The following is a 27,381-nucleotide window of genomic DNA, read 5'->3' as shown; positions in this document are numbered from 1 at the left end:
CCCAGGGTGCATCTGGCAGCTCCCAGGTAAGTGATGAGTGGAGTTTTGCTTAGAATATATATTAAGGTAGAGCACTTTTACGCAGTTTATGACTTCACCACGCATGCATTTGCATTGTAAAGGCATGCGTGGTAAAGTCATATTAGGAGTGAAAGTGTGTGGGGTAATGGTATCACATAGCAATTGCATTTTCGTTGTGAAAAATACGGAGGGATGGTATGCGGGATGAAAGTTTGCGGGATAATGTAATATATTCATCTAATGAATGTGTGGCTGAGAAAGCTTGCAAGCTTGTTGGCTCAAAGGAACATGTGTGTAAACCTCTCCCTCATCAAAGTAGAAGGAGGTCAAGGGAAAATGTTGGACAGAGGAGGAATTAATCAGACTTAGTTTGGAAGAAGAACACTTTGATTTCCAAACTGGTTAATCTCTGTCTAAAAAAAGATGTAGGTTACGGTGGAACATGACACCTCTGGGAAAGCAACTCTTATTGAAGAGGGAGAGCAAACAGGTGTTGTTAATGAGGCTGGAAAGAACACTTAAACCAACGAGGGAGCTTCTTCTGGTGATCTTGGTAAAGCAATCATGGCTCCCACACCTGATATGGGTTTGTTTGTCCAATCACAGCAATGGTTTGCCAGGAAGGTTATCGAATCCAAGTCTTTGTCATGACAACCCACTTTTGGAGTCTGGTCAGTAGGTTTAGGGGATGGCCAGTGTTGAATGCAACTGTAAGTTCTAGCAAAATAAGTGCAGCTCTCCACCTGGAATCCACTGAATCTAAGATAGACTGAATCCCTGTGCAGGGACAGAAGCCAGCAAGTGTATCAGGAAGGGTATTTGAGTGGGGCGACTGGTAGAGAAATCACACCAGCCACCTCATATGGCAGCTGAATAGAGCTCAGGTGTACCTACTTGCTGCAAAATGGGTTCAGCCAATTTAATATGCCCAAATTTTGTATTTTTATTGATCATCCGGTTTTTGACTTTTTACTGTAGATGAGTCTCACTACATGTGTCTCACCCACGATTATCACATGGCAAATGTACTTCATGTGTTTGCCTTCTAAGGTAAGGCCACTGCTAAACAGCTAGGGTAAGGGCACTTGGCTTGTTGCAATCCACTTTTGGGGAAGCGCTTCAGCCCACTGGCGCGTGCACTGGCGACGGGCGTGCGGTTACGCGCACAATGACGAGCAGAGGCGCCATATGGCTTTCCTCTCTCGTCATGGTGCGCGCACATCACACACCACTCGCCAGCCAGCCTGGTTTCACTTTTGCGCCTTAGTCTTGTTTTTTATGGGAAGTTTACTTGACATTGCAGGAGATGAGCTAACCAATAAAAATCCACACGAGTGGCGCAGTCGTAAGATTATTCTACCCAATCACAGAAATCTTGTGCAGGGCCGGACATCCAATAAGGAAGCGGTACAGACTTGACTCCTGGCCACGCATCCATACCTCTCATTTCGTTTTTAATAGGGTGGTTTACTGACCGAATAAATTCATTATTCAGACTAACCAACCCTGTTTTAAAATACACTCACTAACGTCTACACCTACCTGGCCCTCACTTGCACTCACCTTCGGCAAGGAACAAAAGATCTCCGCTAAAGAGCCCCATCTTTGGGTGCCCGTCGGGAATTGCAGCGCCGACCCGACAAGGAGCAAAACCCAGATGATGAAGCATGACACCTAGCTTGCTGGGTGTGTGAGGGTTTTAGTTCCACCAATGTGGGTTCCCCCATCCACCACATGCTATCAGCTCCCAGGCTAACTGGACATTATTCCCCACTTTGTCTCAATCCCAGGGAAAAGTGTACTCTTCACACTACTGTACACCTAGAGGAACGGTATACCCTTCTCGCTTAAGTACCTAAGAAGTACAAGCCTGAAAACCTGAACCACTTAACCCTCCACATAAGAAATACAAAATTCCTTCACCTTCCGGAAGGTCATAAATACATGACTCTTCGGGCCACTGTGATTCTTAACTCACACAACGCACAATTCCTCAAGCATGGAAATCTACTGAACCTAAGCCACATCCAGCCACCACAGCCTGGTACAAACAAGTGCGTGCTTCCCCAGGGACAGTAAATCCCTCCAGGCGCCCCTCCCCAAGATCTCTGATTTAAACTGGTGTGCACTTCCTCCAAGCAATGATTCACCCGCCAGTGATGTAGAGTAAATCTGCCATGCATCAGTGTGTATTCCTTCTTTTGTGCTTCCGATCATTGGCACTTATACCAGCAATGAAATAAATGCCTGTTGTGACACAACCCCGCCAAGTATACGGACCTCACGTAACACACGGGGTTTCCCACATAAGAAAAAACACACAAACCTGCAACCAGACGTTAAAGTCCCCCGTTATCATTCTGTATAAAGAGAGCTACTTGGACACTGTAGTCCCTTGCTCATTGCACCATCAGGATTCAGGCAAACCGGGCCGACGAAGGCTGTGATGCCAGAAACCGGTCCCCGGAAGCTTGTTTCCTTCCCAGTATAAGAATTGGCTTGGTAGTTTGGTTTGCCCTGTTCCCATCATGCACTGGGACAGGTACAGACTAATTTGCATGTAGCCAGGTTCTGAGCTGGGATGGTGCAGTGAGCTAAAAAACGGTGATGGATTAAAACCATGATCTCTTGACTTGGTAAGAGTATTCTGCATCATTCAGAAACTCTGTCCATCACCACCCCCTTTTTTCCCAAATCATTTTTAACCACACTCAGTGTGGGAGGGTATGCTCAGACGTGAGTCCCTTGCTCATTGCACCATCAGGATTCAGGCAAACCGGGCCGACGAAGGCTGTGATGCCAGAAACCGGTCCCCGGAAGCTTGTTTCCTTCCCAGTATAAGAATTGGCTTGGTAGTTTGGTTTGCCCTGTTCCCATCATGCACTGGGACAGGTACAGACTAATTTGCATGTAGCCAGGTTCTGAGCTGGGATGGTGCAGTGAGCTAAAAAACGGTGATGGATTAAAACCATGATCTCTTGACTTGGTAAGAGTATTCTGCATCATTCAGAAACTCTGTCCATCACCACCCCCTTTTTTCCCAAATCATTTTTAACCACACTCAGTGTGGGAGGGTATGCTCAGACGTGAGTCCCTTGCTCATTGCACCATCAGGATTCAGGCAAACCGGGCCGACGAAGGCTGTGATGCCAGAAACCGGTCCCCGGAAGCTTGTTTCCTTCCCAGTATAAGAATTGGCTTGGTAGTTTGGTTTGCCCTGTTCCCATCATGCACTGGGACAGGTACAGACTAATTTGCATGTAGCCAGGTTCTGAGCTGGGATGGTGCAGTGAGCTAAAAAACGGTGATGGATTAAAACCATGATCTCTTGACTTGGTAAGAGTATTCTGCATCATTCAGAAACTCTGTCCATCACCACCCCCTTTTTTCCCAAATCATTTTTAACCACACTCAGTGTGGGAGGGTATGCTCAGACGTGAGTCCCTTGCTCATTGCACCATCAGGATTCAGGCAAACCGGGCCGACGAAGGCTGTGATGCCAGAAACCGGTCCCCGGAAGCTTGTTTCCTTCCCAGTATAAGAATTGGCTTGGTAGTTTGGTTTGCCCTGTTCCCATCATGCACTGGGACAGGTACAGACTAATTTGCATGTAGCCAGGTTCTGAGCTGGGATGGTGCAGTGAGCTAAAAAACGGTGATGGATTAAAACCATGATCTCTTGACTTGGTAAGAGTATTCTGCATCATTCAGAAACTCTGTCCATCACCACCCCCTTTTTTCCCCAAATCATTTTTAACCACACTCAGTGTGGGAGGGTATGCTCAGACGTGAGTCCCTTGCTCATTGCACCATCAGGATTCAGGCAAACCGGGCCGACGAAGGCTGTGATGCCAGAAACCGGTCCCCGGAAGCTTGTTTCCTTCCCAGTATAAGAATTGGCTTGGTAGTTTGGTTTGCCCTGTTCCCATCATGCACTGGGACAGGTACAGACTAATTTGCATGTAGCCAGGTTCTGAGCTGGGATGGTGCAGTGAGCTAAAAAACGGTGATGGATTAAAACCATGATCTCTTGACTTGGTAAGAGTATTCTGCATCATTCAGAAACTCTGTCCATCACCACCCCCTTTTTTCCCAAATCATTTTTAACCACACTCAGTGTGGGAGGGTATGCTCAGACGTGAGTCCCTTGCTCATTGCACCATCAGGATTCAGGCAAACCGGGCCGACGAAGGCTGTGATGCCAGAAACCGGTCCCCGGAAGCTTGTTTCCTTCCCAGTATAAGAATTGGCTTGGTAGTTTGGTTTGCCCTGTTCCCATCATGCACTGGGACAGGTACAGACTAATTTGCATGTAGCCAGGTTCTGAGCTGGGATGGTGCAGTGAGCTAAAAAACGGTGATGGATTAAAACCATGATCTCTTGACTTGGTAAGAGTATTCTGCATCATTCAGAAACTCTGTCCATCACCACCCCCCTTTTTCCCAAATCATTTTTAACCACACTCAGTGTGGGAGGGTATGCTCAGACGTGAGTCCCTTGCTCATTGCACCATCAGGATTCAGGCAAACCGGGCCGACGAAGGCTGTGATGCCAGAAACCGGTCCCCGGAAGCTTGTTTCCTTCCCAGTATAAGAATTGGCTTGGTAGTTTGGTTTGCCCTGTTCCCATCATGCACTGGGACAGGTACAGACTAATTTGCATGTAGCCAGGTTCTGAGCTGGGATGGTGCAGTGAGCTAAAAAACGGTGATGGATTAAAACCATGATCTCTTGACTTGGTAAGAGTATTCTGCATCATTCAGAAACTCTGTACATCACCACCCCCTTTTTTCCCAAATCATTTTTAACCACACTCAGTGTGGGAGGGTATGCTCAGACGTGAGTCCCTTGCTCATTGCACCATCAGGATTCAGGCAAACCGGGCCGACGAAGGCTGTGATGCCAGAAACCGGTCCCCGGAAGCTTGTTTCCTTCCCAGTATAAGAATTGGCTTGGTAGTTTGGTTTGCCCTGTTCCCATCATGCACTGGGACAGGTACAGACTAATTTGCATGTAGCCAGGTTCTGAGCTGGGATGGTGCAGTGAGCTAAAAAACGGTGATGGATTAAAACCATGATCTCTTGACTTGGTAAGAGTATTCTGCATCATTCAGAAACTCTGTCCATCACCACCCCCTTTTTTCCCAAATCATTTTTAACCACACTCAGTGTGGGAGGGTATGCTCAGACGTGAGTCCCTTGCTCATTGCACCATCAGGATTCAGGCAAACCGGGCCGACGAAGGCTGTGATGCCAGAAACCGGTCCCCGGAAGCTTGTTTCCTTCCCAGTATAAGAATTGGCTTGGTAGTTTGGTTTGCCCTGTTCCCATCATGCACTGGGACAGGTACAGACTAATTTGCATGTAGCCAGGTTCTGAGCTGGGATGGTGCAGTGAGCTAAAAAAACGGTGATGGATTAAAACCATGATCTCTTGACTTGGTAAGAGTATTCTGCATCATTCAGAAACTCTGTCCATCACCACCCCCTTTTTTCCCAAATCATTTTTAACCACACTCAGTGTGGGAGGGTATGCTCAGACGTGAGTCCCTTGCTCATTGCACCATCAGGATTCAGGCAAACCGGGCCGACGAAGGCTGTGATGCCAGAAACCGGTCCCCGGAAGCTTGTTTCCTTCCCAGTATAAGAATTGGCTTGGTAGTTTGGTTTGCCCTGTTCCCATCATGCACTGGGACAGGTACAGACTAATTTGCATGTAGCCAGGTTCTGAGCTGGGATGGTGCAGTGAGCTAAAAAACGGTGATGGATTAAAACCATGATCTCTTGACTTGGTAAGAGTATTCTGCATCATTCAGAAACTCTGTCCATCACCACCCCCTTTTTTCCCAAATCATTTTTAACCACACTCAGTGTGGGAGGGTATGCTCAGACGTGAGTCCCTTGCTCATTGCACCATCAGGATTCAGGCAAACCGGGCCGACGAAGGCTGTGATGCCAGAAACCGGTCCCCGGAAGCTTGTTTCCTTCCCAGTATAAGAATTGGCTTGGTAGTTTGGTTTGCCCTGTTCCCATCATGCACTGGGACAGGTACAGACTAATTTGCATGTAGCCAGGTTCTGAGCTGGGATGGTGCAGTGAGCTAAAAAACGGTGATGGATTAAAACCATGATCTCTTGACTTGGTAAGAGTATTCTGCATCATTCAGAAACTCTGTCCATCACCACCCCCTTTTTTCCCAAATCATTTTTAACCACACTCAGTGTGGGAGGGTATGCTCAGACGTGAGTCCCTTGCTCATTGCACCATCAGGATTCAGGCAAACCGGGCCGACGAAGGCTGTGATGCCAGAAACCGGTCCCCGGAAGCTTGTTTCCTTCCCAGTATAAGAATTGGCTTGGTAGTTTGGTTTGCCCTGTTCCCATCATGCACTGGGACAGGTACAGACTAATTTGCATGTAGCCAGGTTCTGAGCTGGGATGGTGCAGTGAGCTAAAAAACGGTGATGGATTAAAACCATGATCTCTTGACTTGGTAAGAGTATTCTGCATCATTCAGAAACTCTGTCCATCACCACCCCCTTTTTTCCCAAATCATTTTTAACCACACTCAGTGTGGGAGGGTATGCTCAGACGTGAGTCCCTTGCTCATTGCACCATCAGGATTCAGGCAAACCGGGCCGACGAAGGCTGTGATGCCAGAAACCGGTCCCCGGAAGCTTGTTTCCTTCCCAGTATAAGAATTGGCTTGGTAGTTTGGTTTGCCCTGTTCCCATCATGCACTGGGACAGGTACAGACTAATTTGCATGTAGCCAGGTTCTGAGCTGGGATGGTGCAGTGAGCTAAAAAACGGTGATGGATTAAAACCATGATCTCTTGACTTGGTAAGAGTATTCTGCATCATTCAGAAACTCTGTCCATCACCACCCCCTTTTTTCCCAAATCATTTTTAACCACACTCAGTGTGGGAGGGTATGCTCAGACGTGAGTCCCTTGCTCATTGCACCATCAGGATTCAGGCAAACCGGGCCGACGAAGGCTGTGATGCCAGAAACCGGTCCCCGGAAGCTTGTTTCCTTCCCAGTATAAGAATTGGCTTGGTAGTTTGGTTTGCCCTGTTCCCATCATGCACTGGGACAGGTACAGACTAATTTGCATGTAGCCAGGTTCTGAGCTGGGATGGTGCAGTGAGCTAAAAAACGGTGATGGATTAAAACCATGATCTCTTGACTTGGTAAGAGTATTCTGCATCATTCAGAAACTCTGTCCATCACCACCCCCTTTTTTCCCAAATCATTTTTAACCACACTCAGTGTGGGAGGGTATGCTCAGACGTGAGTCCCTTGCTCATTGCACCATCAGGATTCAGGCAAACCGGGCCGACGAAGGCTGTGATGCCAGAAACCGGTCCCCGGAAGCTTGTTTCCTTCCCAGTATAAGAATTGGCTTGGTAGTTTGGTTTGCCCTGTTCCCATCATGCACTGGGACAGGTACAGACTAATTTGCATGTAGCCAGGTTCTGAGCTGGGATGGTGCAGTGAGCTAAAAAACGGTGATGGATTAAAACCATGATCTCTTGACTTGGTAAGAGTATTCTGCATCATTCAGAAACTCTGTCCATCACCACCCCCTTTTTTCCCAAATCATTTTTAACCACACTCAGTGTGGGAGGGTATGCTCAGACGTGAGTCCCTTGCTCATTGCACCATCAGGATTCAGGCAAACCGGGCCGACGAAGGCTGTGATGCCAGAAACCGGTCCCCGGAAGCTTGTTTCCTTCCCAGTATAAGAATTGGCTTGGTAGTTTGGTTTGCCCTGTTCCCATCATGCACTGGGACAGGTACAGACTAATTTGCATGTAGCCAGGTTCTGAGCTGGGATGGTGCAGTGAGCTAAAAAACGGTGATGGATTAAAACCATGATCTCTTGACTTGGTAAGAGTATTCTGCATCATTCAGAAACTCTGTCCATCACCACCCCCTTTTTTCCCAAATCATTTTTAACCACACTCAGTGTGGGAGGGTATGCTCAGACGTGAGTCCCTTGCTCATTGCACCATCAGGATTCAGGCAAACCGGGCCGACGAAGGCTGTGATGCCAGAAACCGGTCCCCGGAAGCTTGTTTCCTTCCCAGTATAAGAATTGGCTTGGTAGTTTGGTTTGCCCTGTTCCCATCATGCACTGGGACAGGTACAGACTAATTTGCATGTAGCCAGGTTCTGAGCTGGGATGGTGCAGTGAGCTAAAAAACGGTGATGGATTAAAACCATGATCTCTTGACTTGGTAAGAGTATTCTGCATCATTCAGAAACTCTGTCCATCACCACCCCCTTTTTTCCCAAATCATTTTTAACCACACTCAGTGTGGGAGGGTATGCTCAGACGTGAGTCCCTTGCTCATTGCACCATCAGGATTCAGGCAAACCGGGCCGACGAAGGCTGTGATGCCAGAAACCGGTCCCCGGAAGCTTGTTTCCTTCCCAGTATAAGAATTGGCTTGGTAGTTTGGTTTGCCCTGTTCCCATCATGCACTGGGACAGGTACAGACTAATTTGCATGTAGCCAGGTTCTGAGCTGGGATGGTGCAGTGAGCTAAAAAACGGTGATGGATTAAAACCATGATCTCTTGACTTGGTAAGAGTATTCTGCATCATTCAGAAACTCTGTCCATCACCACCCCCTTTTTTCCCAAATCATTTTTAACCACACTCAGTGTGGGAGGGTATGCTCAGACGTGAGTCCCTTGCTCATTGCACCATCAGGATTCAGGCAAACCGGGCCGACGAAGGCTGTGATGCCAGAAACCGGTCCCCGGAAGCTTGTTTCCTTCCCAGTATAAGAATTGGCTTGGTAGTTTGGTTTGCCCTGTTCCCATCATGCACTGGGACAGGTACAGACTAATTTGCATGTAGCCAGGTTCTGAGCTGGGATGGTGCAGTGAGCTAAAAAACGGTGATGGATTAAAACCATGATCTCTTGACTTGGTAAGAGTATTCTGCATCATTCAGAAACTCTGTCCATCACCACCCCCTTTTTTCCCAAATCATTTTTAACCACACTCAGTGTGGGAGGGTATGCTCAGACGTGAGTCCCTTGCTCATTGCACCATCAGGATTCAGGCAAACCGGGCCGACGAAGGCTGTGATGCCAGAAACCGGTCCCCGGAAGCTTGTTTCCTTCCCAGTATAAGAATTGGCTTGGTAGTTTGGTTTGCCCTGTTCCCATCATGCACTGGGACAGGTACAGACTAATTTGCATGTAGCCAGGTTCTGAGCTGGGATGGTGCAGTGAGCTAAAAAACGGTGATGGATTAAAACCATGATCTCTTGACTTGGTAAGAGTATTCTGCATCATTCAGAAACTCTGTCCATCACCACCCCCTTTTTTCCCAAATCATTTTTAACCACACTCAGTGTGGGAGGGTATGCTCAGACGTGAGTCCCTTGCTCATTGCACCATCAGGATTCAGGCAAACCGGGCCGACGAAGGCTGTGATGCCAGAAACCGGTCCCCGGAAGCTTGTTTCCTTCCCAGTATAAGAATTGGCTTGGTAGTTTGGTTTGCCCTGTTCCCATCATGCACTGGGACAGGTACAGACTAATTTGCATGTAGCCAGGTTCTGAGCTGGGATGGTGCAGTGAGCTAAAAAACGGTGATGGATTAAAACCATGATCTCTTGACTTGGTAAGAGTATTCTGCATCATTCAGAAACTCTGTCCATCACCACCCCCTTTTTTCCCAAATCATTTTTAACCACACTCAGTGTGGGAGGGTATGCTCAGACGTGAGTCCCTTGCTCATTGCACCATCAGGATTCAGGCAAACCGGGCCGACGAAGGCTGTGATGCCAGAAACCGGTCCCCGGAAGCTTGTTTCCTTCCCAGTATAAGAATTGGCTTGGTAGTTTGGTTTGCCCTGTTCCCATCATGCACTGGGACAGGTACAGACTAATTTGCATGTAGCCAGGTTCTGAGCTGGGATGGTGCAGTGAGCTAAAAAACGGTGATGGATTAAAACCATGATCTCTTGACTTGGTAAGAGTATTCTGCATCATTCAGAAACTCTGTCCATCACCACCCCCTTTTTTCCCAAATCATTTTTAACCACACTCAGTGTGGGAGGGTATGCTCAGACGTGAGTCCCTTGCTCATTGCACCATCAGGATTCAGGCAAACCGGGCCGACGAAGGCTGTGATGCCAGAAACCGGTCCCCGGAAGCTTGTTTCCTTCCCAGTATAAGAATTGGCTTGGTAGTTTGGTTTGCCCTGTTCCCATCATGCACTGGGACAGGTACAGACTAATTTGCATGTAGCCAGGTTCTGAGCTGGGATGGTGCAGTGAGCTAAAAAACGGTGATGGATTAAAACCATGATCTCTTGACTTGGTAAGAGTATTCTGCATCATTCAGAAACTCTGTCCATCACCACCCCCTTTTTTCCCAAATCATTTTTAACCACACTCAGTGTGGGAGGGTATGCTCAGACGTGAGTCCCTTGCTCATTGCACCATCAGGATTCAGGCAAACCGGGCCGACGAAGGCTGTGATGCCAGAAACCGGTCCCCGGAAGCTTGTTTCCTTCCCAGTATAAGAATTGGCTTGGTAGTTTGGTTTGCCCTGTTCCCATCATGCACTGGGACAGGTACAGACTAATTTGCATGTAGCCAGGTTCTGAGCTGGGATGGTGCAGTGAGCTAAAAAACGGTGATGGATTAAAACCATGATCTCTTGACTTGGTAAGAGTATTCTGCATCATTCAGAAACTCTGTCCATCACCACCCCCTTTTTTCCCAAATCATTTTTAACCACACTCAGTGTGGGAGGGTATGCTCAGACGTGAGTCCCTTGCTCATTGCACCATCAGGATTCAGGCAAACCGGGCCGACGAAGGCTGTGATGCCAGAAACCGGTCCCCGGAAGCTTGTTTCCTTCCCAGTATAAGAATTGGCTTGGTAGTTTGGTTTGCCCTGTTCCCATCATGCACTGGGACAGGTACAGACTAATTTGCATGTAGCCAGGTTCTGAGCTGGGATGGTGCAGTGAGCTAAAAAACGGTGATGGATTAAAACCATGATCTCTTGACTTGGTAAGAGTATTCTGCATCATTCAGAAACTCTGTCCATCACCACCCCCCTTTTTTCCCAAATCATTTTTAACCACACTCAGTGTGGGAGGGTATGCTCAGACGTGAGTCCCTTGCTCATTGCACCATCAGGATTCAGGCAAACCGGGCCGACGAAGGCTGTGATGCCAGAAACCGGTCCCCGGAAGCTTGTTTCCTTCCCAGTATAAGAATTGGCTTGGTAGTTTGGTTTGCCCTGTTCCCATCATGCACTGGGACAGGTACAGACTAATTTGCATGTAGCCAGGTTCTGAGCTGGGATGGTGCAGTGAGCTAAAAAACGGTGATGGATTAAAACCATGATCTCTTGACTTGGTAAGAGTATTCTGCATCATTCAGAAACTCTGTCCATCACCACCCCCTTTTTTCCCAAATCATTTTTAACCACACTCAGTGTGGGAGGGTATGCTCAGACGTGAGTCCCTTGCTCATTGCACCATCAGGATTCAGGCAAACCGGGCCGACGAAGGCTGTGATGCCAGAAACCGGTCCCCGGAAGCTTGTTTCCTTCCCAGTATAAGAATTGGCTTGGTAGTTTGGTTTGCCCTGTTCCCATCATGCACTGGGACAGGTACAGACTAATTTGCATGTAGCCAGGTTCTGAGCTGGGATGGTGCAGTGAGCTAAAAAACGGTGATGGATTAAAACCATGATCTCTTGACTTGGTAAGAGTATTCTGCATCATTCAGAAACTCTGTCCATCACCACCCCCTTTTTTCCCAAATCATTTTTAACCACACTCAGTGTGGGAGGGTATGCTCAGACGTGAGTCCCTTGCTCATTGCACCATCAGGATTCAGGCAAACCGGGCCGACGAAGGCTGTGATGCCAGAAACCGGTCCCCGGAAGCTTGTTTCCTTCCCAGTATAAGAATTGGCTTGGTAGTTTGGTTTGCCCTGTTCCCATCATGCACTGGGACAGGTACAGACTAATTTGCATGTAGCCAGGTTCTGAGCTGGGATGGTGCAGTGAGCTAAAAAACGGTGATGGATTAAAACCATGATCTCTTGACTTGGTAAGAGTATTCTGCATCATTCAGAAACTCTGTCCATCACCACCCCCTTTTTTCCCAAATCATTTTTAACCACACTCAGTGTGGGAGGGTATGCTCAGACGTGAGTCCCTTGCTCATTGCACCATCAGGATTCAGGCAAACCGGGCCGACGAAGGCTGTGATGCCAGAAACCGGTCCCCGGAAGCTTGTTTCCTTCCCAGTATAAGAATTGGCTTGGTAGTTTGGTTTGCCCTGTTCCCATCATGCACTGGGACAGGTACAGACTAATTTGCATGTAGCCAGGTTCTGAGCTGGGATGGTGCAGTGAGCTAAAAAACGGTGATGGATTAAAACCATGATCTCTTGACTTGGTAAGAGTATTCTGCATCATTCAGAAACTCTGTCCATCACCACCCCCTTTTTTCCCAAATCATTTTTAACCACACTCAGTGTGGGAGGGTATGCTCAGACGTGAGTCCCTTGCTCATTGCACCATCAGGATTCAGGCAAACCGGGCCGACGAAGGCTGTGATGCCAGAAACCGGTCCCCGGAAGCTTGTTTCCTTCCCAGTATAAGAATTGGCTTGGTAGTTTGGTTTGCCCTGTTCCCATCATGCACTGGGACAGGTACAGACTAATTTGCATGTAGCCAGGTTCTGAGCTGGGATGGTGCAGTGAGCTAAAAAACGGTGATGGATTAAAACCATGATCTCTTGACTTGGTAAGAGTATTCTGCATCATTCAGAAACTCTGTCCATCACCACCCCCTTTTTTCCCAAATCATTTTTAACCACACTCAGTGTGGGAGGGTATGCTCAGACGTGAGTCCCTTGCTCATTGCACCATCAGGATTCAGGCAAACCGGGCCGACGAAGGCTGTGATGCCAGAAACCGGTCCCCGGAAGCTTGTTTCCTTCCCAGTATAAGAATTGGCTTGGTAGTTTGGTTTGCCCTGTTCCCATCATGCACTGGGACAGGTACAGACTAATTTGCATGTAGCCAGGTTCTGAGCTGGGATGGTGCAGTGAGCTAAAAAACGGTGATGGATTAAAACCATGATCTCTTGACTTGGTAAGAGTATTCTGCATCATTCAGAAACTCTGTCCATCACCACCCCCTTTTTTCCCAAATCGTTGCAGGTGCACACTACACAAATTCTAGATAAAAACCTCCAGTTAGTTGTTACCACGGACTAACATTGGACAATAGGACTCCCCTGCCGAAAGATTATACAAAGTTCCGGGAGCGAAGCAAGGGAGACCTGCAATTGGAATATGTCATATAAACATATATTGGTTTACAAATGTAGCTAATTATAGCGCAACCGTAGAAACAAAGCAACAGAGCCACGAGAAAAAACTGGCAGTAACCACAACATGATAGGATATTGTCGAGTAACAGAACGTACCAGACATCAGCACCACACACAGCACGGACAGTAGCATCTTCCGGTTCTCTGATACTTTTCTAGGAGGAGGTGGGATGAGGACAGAAGAAAAGAAAATGGAAAAAAAACAAGAAAAATTAGCAAACAATGAATAAGGCAGAGCGCCAGTGGCCTCGCGAAAATACAGGGCATGCCACCGCTATGCTTACGTTGGATACATGCTTGTCACCTTTGTGACTGTACAGGGACAGTGACACAGGGCATGTCACCTGCATTGGTTTGTAGGAATACCGCGCCTGGCACCTGTATGGTGTATAGGATCACACGCCTGTCACCTTAATGGATCTACAGGGATACAGGCCCTACTACATCCAAAGATGTATGGGGAAATGCAGCCTGTCATCCCAATGGCTATGTAGAGACACAGGGCCCATCAGTTCCTGGGCGGTATAGGGATGCATGGCCTTTCACCTTTACGATTGTAAGGGGGTCAAGGCCCTCTAATCTCTATTGTGCATGCTTAGTATGAAGGCCTCACCTTTTCACGAGTAGAGCAGCCACTAGCAGGAGAGTGAGTGATAGGCTGGGCAATCCTGTGCCCTGAGCATAGTTAAGACCTGTAGGAAAACACAACCAGTAAACCTGTATCACAAATTGATTCCTAGTCATAGTACATACATCTCACACACAAGAAGGTGGAGCAGCTGACCCTTACATAAATTATATTGGTCCCTAAAGCGCACACTTCACAAGAGTTTCTCACCTTCCCACATTCAGGGTCCAAATGTTACTTGCACTGTACACACATACCCCATTGTGTCTCATCCTCAAACCCATAGTCTCATCCTCAAACACAAGGACTCACACAAGCACAACCCCTCACACAGGGAAATTCTCAATGCCTCAAATTTGAGGCATTTCTTGAATGCCTCATCCTCACACAATGGACTTTACTTGGGTAGAGCACACTCTTACATAGCTTTTATTGCTAGCATCGCCCTCACACAGAGCAATTGTCAAGTGCCTCACCTTTAAGCCATGCACACAACAATTCTCAAGTGCCTCACCCTTACAGACATAGGGATTTTTTTTATTAACTTTGCTCATGGTCCCATACAGAATATAACCAAATTCACAAGGGATAGGGGGTACCAACCCAGCATGGGATATACACAAATCATCATTATGGGACAATTCTATGCTCACACTTGGCCCCCCTCCCCTCCACTCCGTGATGCCCGATATCTCCGCCACGGCCCCCACACCTTTTTCCATTTTTTCACACTACCCCTGGACTTATAAATGACTTCCTCTGCCCTCTGGCACCAATCTAGATGCCTGCACCATTGATCCCACCGCGGGGGCGCCTGCGCCCCCCAAGAACTGGCAATATTGCGCTTTGCCCCGCCAGCTGCTAATGCCAGCCAGATCTCGTGGTACCTGTACCAGTCCGTGGGTCCTTTGATCATGAGGAGAAGCCATTTTCCACTAGAACCGGGGAGCCCACCACCTTCGTCATTGTGCGTGCTACTTGCGTCCAAAAGGGTACTATGTTCGGGCATTCCCGGAGGATGTGATAGAATGTCCCCTTCCCCTGACATCCCCACGCACATAATGGAGACAGGCTCCTGCCTCATGCAAAAAGATGGGTACACGGGTAGTACACCCGGTGCAGAATTTTTAGCTGTAAGAGGCGGAACCTAATCCGAATGGCAACTTCGCGGGGGCTTTGCAAGGCGTCCTGCCAATCGTCGTCTTCAAGGTGACCGATATCCCCCTCCCATCTCTCCCGCAGGGATACCAATGGGTCAGGTATATTGTTTATGAGTTTGCGGTAAATAGTGGAAGTTGGCCTACCGAGGATGGGGTCTAGGAGAAGCCTGTCCTCCATGGGAGAATATTCTGGAATGGAAGTGTCGGGCGCACATGGGAACGCAGGGTGTGCAGAAGGCGAAGATAATGAAAACGCTGGGAGTCATGCAATTGGTATTCCCGTTGAAGGTATTCAAAGGATCTAGGGGCGTCTCTTTTCCACACATCACCCAGGTATTCTATTCCAATTAATTTCCAGCCCCTGAAGCCCACGAGCCCCTTAACTTCAACCAAGTGACCCCCCACCCATAGAGGGGTCATACCTGTCAATGTGCCAGCCCACCCCAGAAATGTATTAGCTTCCTGCCAGCATTGAAGGACCACCCCGTGTTTGAGGGCAAATCCCCTCGCAGCCGCCGTGAGTAGAGGAGTGGCTCGCAAGCACCTCCCGGCATGGCATACCTGTCCACCCGATAGGCAGGTTTCGAACCTGGCGCATAGACCCAGTCATTGATCACTTGCAGTTGGGAGGCCCAGTAATACAACTGGACGTCCGGGCGGGCCAGCCCCCCGTCGACACCCCTCTCGTGAGTTTTTGCAGTGCTATCCTCGGGCTTCCACCCTCCCACAGCAGCGTTCGTACTGACTGCGATATGCGCCTAAACACCCCGCTCGGGACCGGGTACGGTGTATTCTGCAAGACGTACAGCAGCTGCGGCAGAGCCAACATCTTGAACAGCGCAGCACGCCCAACCAGGGAGAGGGGCAAGGACCTCCAATGGGACACATCAGTTGCCAGCCTCGCCAACTGGGGTTCAAGATTTTTGGTAAAGAACTCCGCCCTATCCCTGGTGACATACACCCCCAAATATTTGAAGCCGTCTGTCACTATCAATGCCGAGCATCCCCTCGGGATCCTTGGTGGCGGGCCAGAGAGGGGATAAATGAGGGATTTGGTCCAGTTAATCGTGAAGCCAGAGTAGCTCCCGAACAACTCGAAGAGGTGAAGCGCCTGCGCAATTGAATGATATGGTCGGGCCATATAGAGGACGATATCATCTGCGTATAAAGATATACGCTCTTCCCATGCGTCGTTGAGCGCCAGGCCCCAAAAGGACTTGTCCCGCCTGATCCAGTGCACCAGTGGCTCGAGAGCCAGGGCAAAAAGAAGCGGGGACAGGGGACACCCCTGTCTGGTTCCCCTGCGCAGGGGAAATGGTCGGGACATCGCTCCGTTTACCCTGACTCGTGCTAACGACTGTTCAAACAACAATCGCACCCAACTACAGAACACCGGGCCGAAACCTAGCCTCTGGAGAACTTTTAATAAATACGGCCACTCGATACTATCGAAGGCCATAGATGCGTCTAATGCCATTAGGGTCGTTTGAGCATCACCTACCGCCTCAGTCATATATAACACCCCATATAACCTTCTCAAATTATGGCGACTGCTCCTATGGGGCATGAAGCCTGACTGGTCCACGTGGATCCGGTCCGGCAGGACCGATAGCAACCTCGTCGCCAGGGCTTTGGCCAAGACCTTGGCCTCCACATTTAGCAGCGAGATGGGTCGGTATGAGAGCACAGCTCAGCCGGTTTCCCGGCCTTATGGATGACTACTATCGTAGCTTCCCGCTGGTCTGGCGGGAGTTTCCCCGCCTCGCGGACCTCAAGGAACATTTGCCGCAATGGGTCGATAATCACGTTAGTCTGACTCTTATATAATTCAACAGGGAGCCCGTTGGGACCCTGCGCTTTCCCTGCCTGGTTTCCCTGCCTGTTTGCTCCTGAGATAATGTGGGAAGCGCGAAATCGTGCAGGCACCCCGAGCAATCCAGCTCAGTCCTGGTGCAAACCGGGGAGAAAACCCCCTCGTAGTAGGACGCAAAAGCCCCCGCAATGGCCACACCTGTAGTCACCAAGGACCCCGACCCATCCCTCACTTCCGCCACACGCCGATCTCTGCGTTCGAGCCAAGCTAGCAATTTCATGCTCGTGTCTCCCGCATCGTAAATCCACGTTGCGTGGCAAGGGAGTAGGCTCGGGCCACACCCTCCGCCAACGACCGAAGCTCCTTCTGCTTGAGAGCTAGAGTGTGGGCTAGGTCCGGCGAGGGAACCCCACAGGACCTTCGCTCCATGTCTTCAATTTCCTGTTCCAATTGCCGAATCTGCAGCGCTTCCTCCTTCTTCAGGGCTCCAATCAGCGCTTGGGCCTGGCCCCTCAGGGCCGTTTTATACGCTTCCCACAAAGTGAGCTGGGAGTCAACCGAGCCCCGGTTTTCAACAAAATATTGTTGGGAACATTCCCGTAGCTTACTCGTTATGGAGTCATCCTTGATTCGCTATGGGTCTAGTCGAGGGAAGGCTGCCCTGGTAGTTGCTGCCCCTCTCAAGACCACACCCACCGGGCAATGATCCGAAATTACCCTGGCCATAATGCAGGGTTCCGCAAAGTCCCCCATCCGGTCCTTCCGCGTAAAAATGTGATCTAATCTGGAAAAGGATCCATGTCTGACTGAGTAGAATGTGTATTGCCTCTGGGAGGGGTAGTGCGCGCGCCATATGTCACTAAGGCCCATAGCTGTAACAAAGCCCCTAAGGCCCATTTCCCCTCTATTGCCCTGCCTCACCCCAGAGCAATCGTATTCGGCATCCATGACCGCATTTGTGTCTCCGCCTAGCACGAGCGCTCCCTGCGGGAGGCCCGCCAAGTGCGAACCCAGCTTCTTAAGTGTCGATGCATGCAAGCCAGGTGGGACTTAACACGAGCTAAGAACTATTAACCTCCCCTCCCATCGAGCTGCCACCGATGCCATACACCCCGAGTCCACCGTCCAGGAGCCCGTGATGACCACAGACAGGGTGTTTCGGACAAGGATCTCCACTCCCCTGGATCCCGACGTGAACGCCGAGTGAGCTACCATCTTGTATCCAAAGCGGTCTAAAGCCCTGCACCTGTTCCCCCGAAGGTGCGTCTCTTGGAGAAGCACTACATCTGGGGAGTGGCGCTTCACATGCTGTAGCACAAGCGTCCTTTTAATCTTATTGCCCAAACTGTTGACGTTCCACGTCCAGATCCTTATCTGCGCCTGATCACCCATGCCCATACAAGGTCCCATGGTACATCGGATCTATCCTCCTCCCATGCCTGCCCTCCTGATGCCCCACCCAAACCTTTGAATATGAGCCACCATGAGCTAACCATAAACTACCCCACAACCCCCACCCCCGCCCCAAACCAAACCCCCCTCCCTGCCTCCCTGCTAAGTGGGCCCCCACCACCCACCCATGAAACTCGCAGAGTGACTGTCGCCCCATCTACCCGGAATCAACCAAACTTGGAAACGTGAAACTGCAGTCCGCAGAAAAAGTCATACTGAATTGCCGGATGGCACACCCCAGTTTCGAACAGTGCAAAGGACCCCACCGGACCCCACCCGGCCCCTACCTCCCGCCCATCCCTGGTCATAAGAACCTCCCACCAGCATAGCTAAAACTATTAGACCTCAACCTTGCATCTTTAACTGATTGACAAACCAACCGCTGAGGAACGACCCGCCCGACAACCCAGAAAGTGTCCAGATCTAGGCAGTATAGCACCCCCCTACCCTTCACTAAACCCGCAGCCCTTGCGGCCCTGAGCCACTACAGTCACTTTATAGGAGTCTGCTCGCTCTCCCTTAGTTCCCGTGGCAGCGTGCGTTTAGCTTGCACCTCCTGACCACCGCGACCGGCAGCTGATCGACGCGGGCCACTCTGACGGCCCACTGTTCGCCAACCCTCCATCCTCCGCCGGATAGTCAAAGAAGTATGCCTTCTCGCCGTCCATAGTTTTGAGTCTCGCCGGAAATAGCATCATATATTTCACACCGTGGTCACGCAGGGCTCTCTTGACCCCCTCAAAGGATCTTCGCAGCCGTTGGACGTGCAACGTGAAATCAGGGAAAAACCGAATGGTGGCATTCTCCAGCTGCAGATCTCCGGACACGCGCGATGCCTGCAGAATTGAATCTCGATCTCTATAGTTCAAGATGCGGGCAATAATAGTGCGCAGAGGCGCCCCAGGCTTGGGCCTCCACCCCAACGCACGGTGAGCCCTTTCCACTGAGAAAAAATTTGAGAGGCGTTTCAGCTTGAGGTGGTTGAGGATCAAGTCCTCCATGAAGCAATCCACGGACGGACCCTCCAATCCCTCCGGCACCCCCACGATGCGGAGGTTATTGCGTCGTGCCCGACCTTCCTGATCCTCCAGACGAGCCACAATGTTCGTTTGGTTTTTGGTGAGTGAGGCGACCTGCTCCTCCAGCCTCTTCATCTTGGCCTGCAGACCTCCAATACCGCTCCCCGCCGCCGCCACTTTTTCGGACATCTTGCGAAAGTCTGCTCGGAGCAAATTGATTTCTCTCGTGACCGAGTCTAATTTGGGCTCCATAGTGCCGCGCATGTCCTTAATTGCCATCATGATGTCTCGTAGCCATGGGTCCGTCATCCTCCGCGCTGCTGTGCTGACTCGCTCCATGATGGCCCTCCTCTTTGCCCATTGCCACTGTGTATTTATCAATTTCATTAGTTTTAGCTTGCGGTGTAAGCCTGTTGCGGCCCATGACTGAAACCCACCAGAGTAAACCAGGCGATACACCAGACACCCGGGCCGCCCGGGTTCTCCCTCCTCCTAGAGTCTGCAGTAATCACTTGCTTCAGCCCCGGGACTGATGGCGAGGAGGCCGCGGCGGGGCCCGTTAGTCCAGACCCCTCTCTAGCTGGTGCCAGTCTCTGTCCCCACCGGCCCCATTCCTTGACAGGCCACAGATTCAAGAGGCCAGCCCTGGTGCCTCAGCCTTGTTGCCCCTGTCGCCGCTGTTGCTGCACACTCCTGGCCCCAGAAGCGCCGGCAAGCCCCCGTCACTCAGCCGGCCGCTACCGCCAGAACCGCCGAGATCTCACCACCTCGGGGCTCTCTTCAGGACGCGCCTAAGCTCTCAACGGCGCTTCACTTCAACTGGCGTATCGCTTCGCAGCCGCCTGCAAACAGCTTACCGGGCCCAGCTGCAGGTCACGTTCTCCGCTGCCAACTCCACAGCGGTGGGCGCCATTTTCTGTCCGTTGCCGTCTCGGCCACGACGGCCCATACGAGTGTCCGTCACCGCTCGCACTCCACTGTCAGTCGCAGCCCTCGATAAGCGCCCACGCTCCCTCGCCACCGGAGTCAAAAGCCGCAGTCACACTCCACGGCGGCCCAGCGGGTACGTCATCACCACCAACCCCGCTCACTCAGAGACAGCGGGCGCCATTTTCTCGCATCAGGGCGCTTCGTCCGGGCCGCAGCACCCTCGCAGCCAGACGCTCATGAGTCACTTCAAACAGCACCGATTGCTGCCTGCCACTCCTCTTCGACTTAGCGTGCTGGTAGGTAACCTTGGGTCGTCGGATAATGCCGGATTTGGGGTGATTTGCTGCGGTCTGCTAATGCAGCACTCTCAGTGTGCGGCCATCTTCCTTGGCTGCAGGCCACACCCCCCCCCCCACATAGGGAATTTCTTGAGTATCTCATCACCCTTGCAAACTAGGAATTTATTGAGCGTTTCACATACAGGAAATTTCCAGAGTGCCTTGCTCACACGGCATTTCTCACTGCACATCGCCCTTACAATTGGCAGCTCCCCAGAACTTCACTCTCACACATGGCATTTCTCGACCTCACCCTCACGCACAGGACATTTCTTGCGTGTTTCACTGTACACATATGACATTTCTCAAACATCATACTCTCGTACTTACTTACAGCCCGATATGCCAACTGGCATATAGAGCAGCTATGAAGGACCTTCACTTCTGTCTGTCTTAGGCAGGTTTCTGTATGATGCTCCAGCTGTGGTTCGTGGTCTTGATTTCTGTTGCCACATTTTGCTGCCAGGTGTTCTTTGGCCTGCCTCTCTTCAGTTTTCCTTCTGGGGTCCAGGGGAGAGACGTTCTTGTTATGGTGTCTTGTTCTCTTCTAATGGTGTGTCCAATCTATCTTCATCTTTTTTCTCGTAATGACGCTGTTAATGCTTTGTTGCTTGCATCTGGCGAGCAGTTCCTGTTTAGAGATGGTTCGCGGCCAGAATATGCTCATGATTCTTCTCAGGTTACTGATGTGGAAGGCTGACAGTATGTTAATGCTGCTTTTCATCATGCACCAACATTCTGACCCATAGAAGAGTGTGGACAGAACACAGCTCTAGTAAAGAATCGGTTTGGTGTTGGTGCTGCTCTGATTTGACCTCCACACATTTTTCAGCATCCTGAAGGCATTCCTGGCCTTCTTCAGTCTGCTCTTGATGTCACTGCTTGCCCCTCCACCATGTCTGATAGTACTGCCTAGGTAGGCGAACATCTTCAGTCAAGGCTAGGTCCTCTCTATCCACTTTGATTGATCATGGGTTTGGTATGTTGAGTGACATAGCTTCTTATTTCTTTGTGTTGATCTTCAGACCCACTTACTATGTATAGATGTTGAGGCAAGGCCTCATTTCCAGCATATGCAGGTCTGCGAGACAGAGTGGCCAGGTCATTTGCATTGACAAGGTCCTCCAGTGAAGAGAATAAGGTCCATCTGATGCATCTGTCTTGGTCTTCAGTTGTGCACCACATCAACCAGTCAATGACAAGGTTGAAGATAAACACTCACATCATACATTCCTGCCTCACACCAGTTGTGACTTCTAAGCTATACTCATTGTTTCCCACCTTGCAGGTAAAATTATCATAGAAGCTCTTGATGAGCAGAACTATCTGTTACAGTATGCCATTGGCTTTCAGTAGGTACTTTCAGAAGTTTCTCAAACTCAATGAATTCGATGCATAATTGTTTCTCTGTGCACTGCCCTATGATGTTGCTTAGAGTAAGGATCTGATGAACGCACCCTTCGCCCTTGCGGAACCCAGTATGTTATTGTCTTAACAGTTTGTCCACAGTATTAGAAATGTGCTGTATAAGGATTTTCACCAGGATTTTAGTCGGAATTGACAGAAGGGGGATTCCAAGTCAGTTATTACAGTTGGTGAATGGTGTTTCTTTGGAATCTTGATGACGAGGCCCTGCTTCCAGTCATCTGGTACTTTCTTTCCTTCCCAAATCATTGTAAACAGTTGTTGGAGGATTTTGGCTGATGTTTCAGGGTCTGCCTAGAAAATATTTGCATTCAGGTTATCTTGGCCAGAAGCTTTTCCGTTCTTGAGAGATCAAATGGCAGTGACGATTTCTTCTTTGAGTGGTGGGGCTGTGTTCACATCCAAGTCTATCTCTGTTTCTTGGATGTCCACTTCGCTTGTGGGTACTTGTCTGTTCAAGACTCCCTAGAAGTGCTTGCCCAGTGTGCTTCCTGTTCTTTCTCTGTTGTGAGTAGTCAGACTTGCGTGTCCATGATAACGGTGTTGTATGTACGCCTGTATGTCTGCTCTTGTTATTCTTTTGACTGGTTTAATTGCTTCTAACTACTGTTGCTTGTACTTCTCCTGCAGCCTCTCAGATTTGGCCTCTAGGAGTTTCTTTTTTGCGGCCCTCCTGTCTTCAGTAGCTTGCCATTTGTCTTGTCTTATCCATTTGTTCCTCTTTCTCTTCTTGGTCCCCAAGCATGTTTCACTGCTGTACATATATAATGAAAAGACCTGTTTCCATTTCTTGTTGACTGCATCTTTGTCTGGCTCAGGCTGATCATCCATGTCTGCCAGGAGTAGGAACCTGTTCTTGATTTGTAAGACGAATTCCTTCTTGGTATTGGGGTCCTGTAATTTTCCCACATCGAAGTGCTGTCGTCCTGATGTTTTGCGTTCTGTTTTTCTGAGCTTCAACTCCACAAGAGCGGTCAATAGATGGTGATCACTGCCGACATTCGCTCCCCTCCTTACTCTAACATCTTACTGTGAGCATCTCCAGGTGCTTCTTATCAGGTGATCAATCTGATTTCTGTCTCTGCCACCGGTTGAGCAACACGTTTGTTTGTGAATATTACTGTGGGACTAGAGAATCCCTCCTACAACCTGGCACAAAACTTCAACAGCCTTTCTCCATTGTCATTCATTGTCTCACAACCTTCCTTTCCCATGGCTCTCTCCTGGTTCTCATTGTCATTTTCCACTTTAGCATTCAAGTCTCCCATCACAGTCTTCAGGTCGTGATTCAGCACAGTTTTAGGCTCAGCTCGCATCTGTTGGTAGAATATGCCCTTGACTGTTTCCTCTGCGTCATTTGTTGGAACATAGTACTTGATAATGGTGGTGTTGATGTGTCTGCCTTTTTTTTTACCCGAGCTGTCATGAATCTATTGTTGACTGGCTTCCACTCAAGGAGGCATTTCTGTGACTCCCAGGATGTGTAGGTAATAGTGCCTCATCTCGTATGTTATTTCAGTCAGCTTTACTATGTCACGAATTAACCGTACGTTACAGAATCCAATAACTGTGTTGTGCTTGGCACTCAGAAATGCCGTCATCCCGCCAGTAGTTTCCTTGCAGCTCTGACTACTGTCAATCATGCATGTCTAATACAGGGACTGTGGAACTCCTTTGTGTCTGCCCAGGAGATTTAGGACACAATTACGAGTTTGGCAGTGTGGGAGCGGGACTGCCACCCACCGCCCGACCCCACACTGCCAAACCCGAGAGCACACTGCCCGCCAGATTATAACTTTAACAGTCACTGGCGGGCTGTGCAGTCCATGTCGTGCAGGTACTGGGGTGCATGCACACTGGGTGCACAACATGTGCCCTCCTGCATGTACCCCATGCCCTGAGGCACAAAGGGACCCTGTAGGGCCCTCTTTGTTTCTTCTCCACCACAATTTTCATGTATTAGGAACCAACATGAAAACCGTAGTGTTGAGGAAACTCATAATATGCTTGGCCGGACCGCGGCAGTCCCACCGAGCATATTGTGGCCTCAAGACTGCCGCACCGCCACAAGGGATCTCTGATCCCTGGCGGTTGCGGCGGCGCAATGGCGGTCCAACCGCCTTAGTAGGATTAGGGCAGTTGGACCGCCGGTGCAGCGGTGGCCGGAACCGCCACCACTGCGCCATCATGAGTCTGGCGGTTTGTGGACCGCCAGACTCATAATCAGGCCCTTAGTGGTTCTTGCTGCTGTGTCTGTAACACATGTTTTTATGGGACAAGGTTGTTAGCCTTTAGCCTTGTGCCCAACCCCTAACTTGGAGGATCAGTGTATCAAGATCCGTCTGGTCTCTACCCTTTGACCTGTCCAGCTAAGGCAACCCTGTCAGGAGACTAAGCTCCTGCCAGCATAGCTCTCCAGCTCACTGAGACACACAAGCCCCAAACTACTTCAAGGTGCCAATTCTCACATAGGACATTTCTTGCATACCGAACACAGTACATTTCTCAGGAGCCTCATCCCCACATAAATGGCATTTCTCAAGTCCCTTACCCACTAATAGACAGAACATTTCTCATGCACCTCATCCTCACACACATGACATTTCTTAAATGCCTCATCTTCCTGTGCAGGGCAATTTCTTGCCAGTACCTGTGGGCTCAGCCATGGTAGAGACATCGGAGTCCGAGTTGCTGGAGCTGCCGGGAGGAGTCCCTGTGCATTTGGCTTCTGTGGAGACAACCAAAGTGACCATCAGCAACACAGGCAGCAAACACATCCTAACGCTAATCTGCTGTGCCCCTACCACTGCACTACAAACTGACATGCACATGGCTGACAATTCAGCATTTCCAGGCAGTACATCTAAAAACCGACCAGCAGGAAGGCGGGCAATGCACCCTCTTACTGATTTGCAGCAACCCAGCGAATTCACCCTAATGTTGATCTACAGCACAGTCAGTGCACCCCAATACGGACCTGCAGTACCCCATTCAATACATCGTAATACAGATAAACACAAACAAGTATTGGCTGGAACGTTTGATTTAATCTCAGTCACTGGCAATTACTTGCAGCCACATTCTGGTTCATAGTTTATTTTGCTCACTGCATCACTACAGACTGGGCCAATTTAATGCAAATCAGCTTTGCTCATGCTTTAATAGGAACTTTCCAGACCAAACTACCAAGCAGCATTCTCCCTGAATGGGAACCCAAACAACTCAAGACCGCTATTGGTTCAGTTGCGCCTCACTGGTGAGGTGCAGCTTGAGTTATATGGCACAGCAAGCCTGGAACTCACATCTGAGTATACCTGTCGCAATTATGGAGTCTCATTTAAAAAAAACTGAAAAGTGATTGGTGAAATGCTTGGATTAATCTCAAACACTCTTAAGTACTTTTGGCAGTATCACAGTCCATATTTTTTTAATTGGTCCTCTTGTGATGTGGTCTACCTTATGCAAATCAGCCTTGGCATGATAGATGAGTCTAGAATAGAAGACTTCAGCATGAACCTGCCAGACCACGTTCCCTCTGATTGGAAACACAAGCAACCCCTGAGCGTTTTTTGTCTAATTGGATCTCCTAAGCAAAGTGGAGCTTCAGTACTACAACCCAGCACCCAAAAGGGCAAGACTCATTTTTATATGGCTGGTCTCTGTCTGTAGTGGAGCAGACAAGCTAAAAAAGAGACTGGAATGGTTCAGAGTGATGACCAGTGGCTGAGATTAATTCAGGAATACCACCAATCAATGCCTGTGCTACGTGTGTCTCCCTAAGTAGAGGTGGTATTTCTAGACTTGGGTCCTGAGCTCACTGTGCCACAGGAGCAAAGCTGTATCTCATGAACAAGGCCTGACCCAATTTGGGATGGCTTGTGCTCCGGCTTATAGGGGTGCCGGCTTGGCCGTTCGTCTTCACTGTCCCTTCCGGGGCATGGCAAAGGCTGTATTTTTTTGTCTAAATTTGTTTATTAAGATTTTCACATTTCCTGGTACAAGTTGTTATTGCATCATTGACATGTCATAACATACATTTACGAGCATTTGGTTAGCAGTATTTTTCTCAATGCATTTAGTGGTCTTATCATACATCAATACAACTTGGATAAGGTAGCTTACATCAGCCCGGGAGTCATCTTCCAGTGTGACTCAGCATATTTTGCTATGTCATGCAATGTCTTGTTGGGCATGTATCCCAGGGGTTTGGGTTGGTGTTTTGCCCTCACCTCTACCCATGTAAGTCATCCCTGACAGGATCCGGAAATGTATTCTTTGGTGGATGGTTTTAGTTTCGAAAATGCCAAGGGGGGAAAACAAACCTGTGAACTGTGGGGGGAAACCGGGTGTAAGGTAGGAATGGGAGCGATCGGAGTGTGCATTGTGGTGTGCAGTGATGTGCCTGGCTGTGATTTCGCACTACGGTATCATCACATGTGCAGGAGGGGGATGGAGGGCAGTCTACAGGGCCACATAGGGGTGCATCTGATCCATCTTGGACATTAATTTGGTGATGAGTGTCCCATGGCTATACCGGGGAGGCTGATATCCGTGCTATGGGAGATAGAGATAGGCGCTGGGATTGGAGTTATGAGGCCTCCGGTGTTGCTGCCGTTGTCGTTTCCTGTGTAAATTGAAATAGCAGGTGTGCCCATTCCATGGAGATGGGATGTTTGCGTGTCCCTTTCACTTCCTCATCCCTAAGTGCCTCCTCCTCTGCTGCGCCCCATTTTTTCATAGCATCTATCCATGCCTCTACTGGGGGTCCCGCTGGGGCTCGCCAATGCATGGCTCTTCGATAGAAGGAGAGCCAGGGACGTGAAACGCCACTGTAATTTGTCGGTTTTCTTTTTGCGACAAACTCCCAAGGCGCATGCCTCCCATGTGGATATGTTTGGGAGATTTACCGTCGCTTGGATTGACTGTTGTATCTTGTCCCAATACTGTCGGATTATAGGGCAATCCCAGAACATATGTTTAATGTCCGCTTCCTGGGTTTGGCAGCGGGGGCAAACAAAATGCGTGTCAGGGTAAAAACGGTGTAACCGGTGAGGAGTTAGATATACTCGGTGTAGGATATTGAATTGTATGTTTTTGAAACACGCGTTTCTATAGACCTTTTTGGGGTATTCCAGCACTTTTCCCCATTCTTTATCATGGAACACCCGTCCCACCTCATCCTCCCATGTGTGTTGCAATGTGTCTAGGAGGGTAC

At 49.4% G+C, this 27,381-nt stretch overlaps 1 protein-coding gene across 1 annotated transcript in view; it reads right to left on the bottom strand.

Moving 5' to 3' along the window:
• The window catches only part of LOC146833555 (uncharacterized), a 453,674-nt gene that overhangs the window by 186,183 nt on the left and 240,110 nt on the right, over nt 1–27,381 (bottom strand). The window contains exons 3-5 of the mRNA XM_085600079.1: nt 24,817–24,894; nt 14,015–14,093; nt 13,498–13,556 (exon numbers count right to left, since the gene is read on the bottom strand). Coding sequence (XP_085456205.1) covers nt 13,498–13,556; nt 14,015–14,093; nt 24,817–24,894 — 216 coding nt within the window. The remainder of the gene's footprint in view (nt 1–13,497; nt 13,557–14,014; nt 14,094–24,816; nt 24,895–27,381) is intronic.

The sequence above is a fragment of the Triturus cristatus genome, chromosome 4_2 (assembly GCF_964204655.1).
Source record: "Triturus cristatus chromosome 4_2, aTriCri1.1, whole genome shotgun sequence".
Taxonomy (NCBI): domain Eukaryota; kingdom Metazoa; phylum Chordata; class Amphibia; order Caudata; family Salamandridae; genus Triturus; species Triturus cristatus.
Note: the sequence above shows the minus strand (reverse complement) of the source record. Positions and strands in the feature narration are given on the sequence as shown.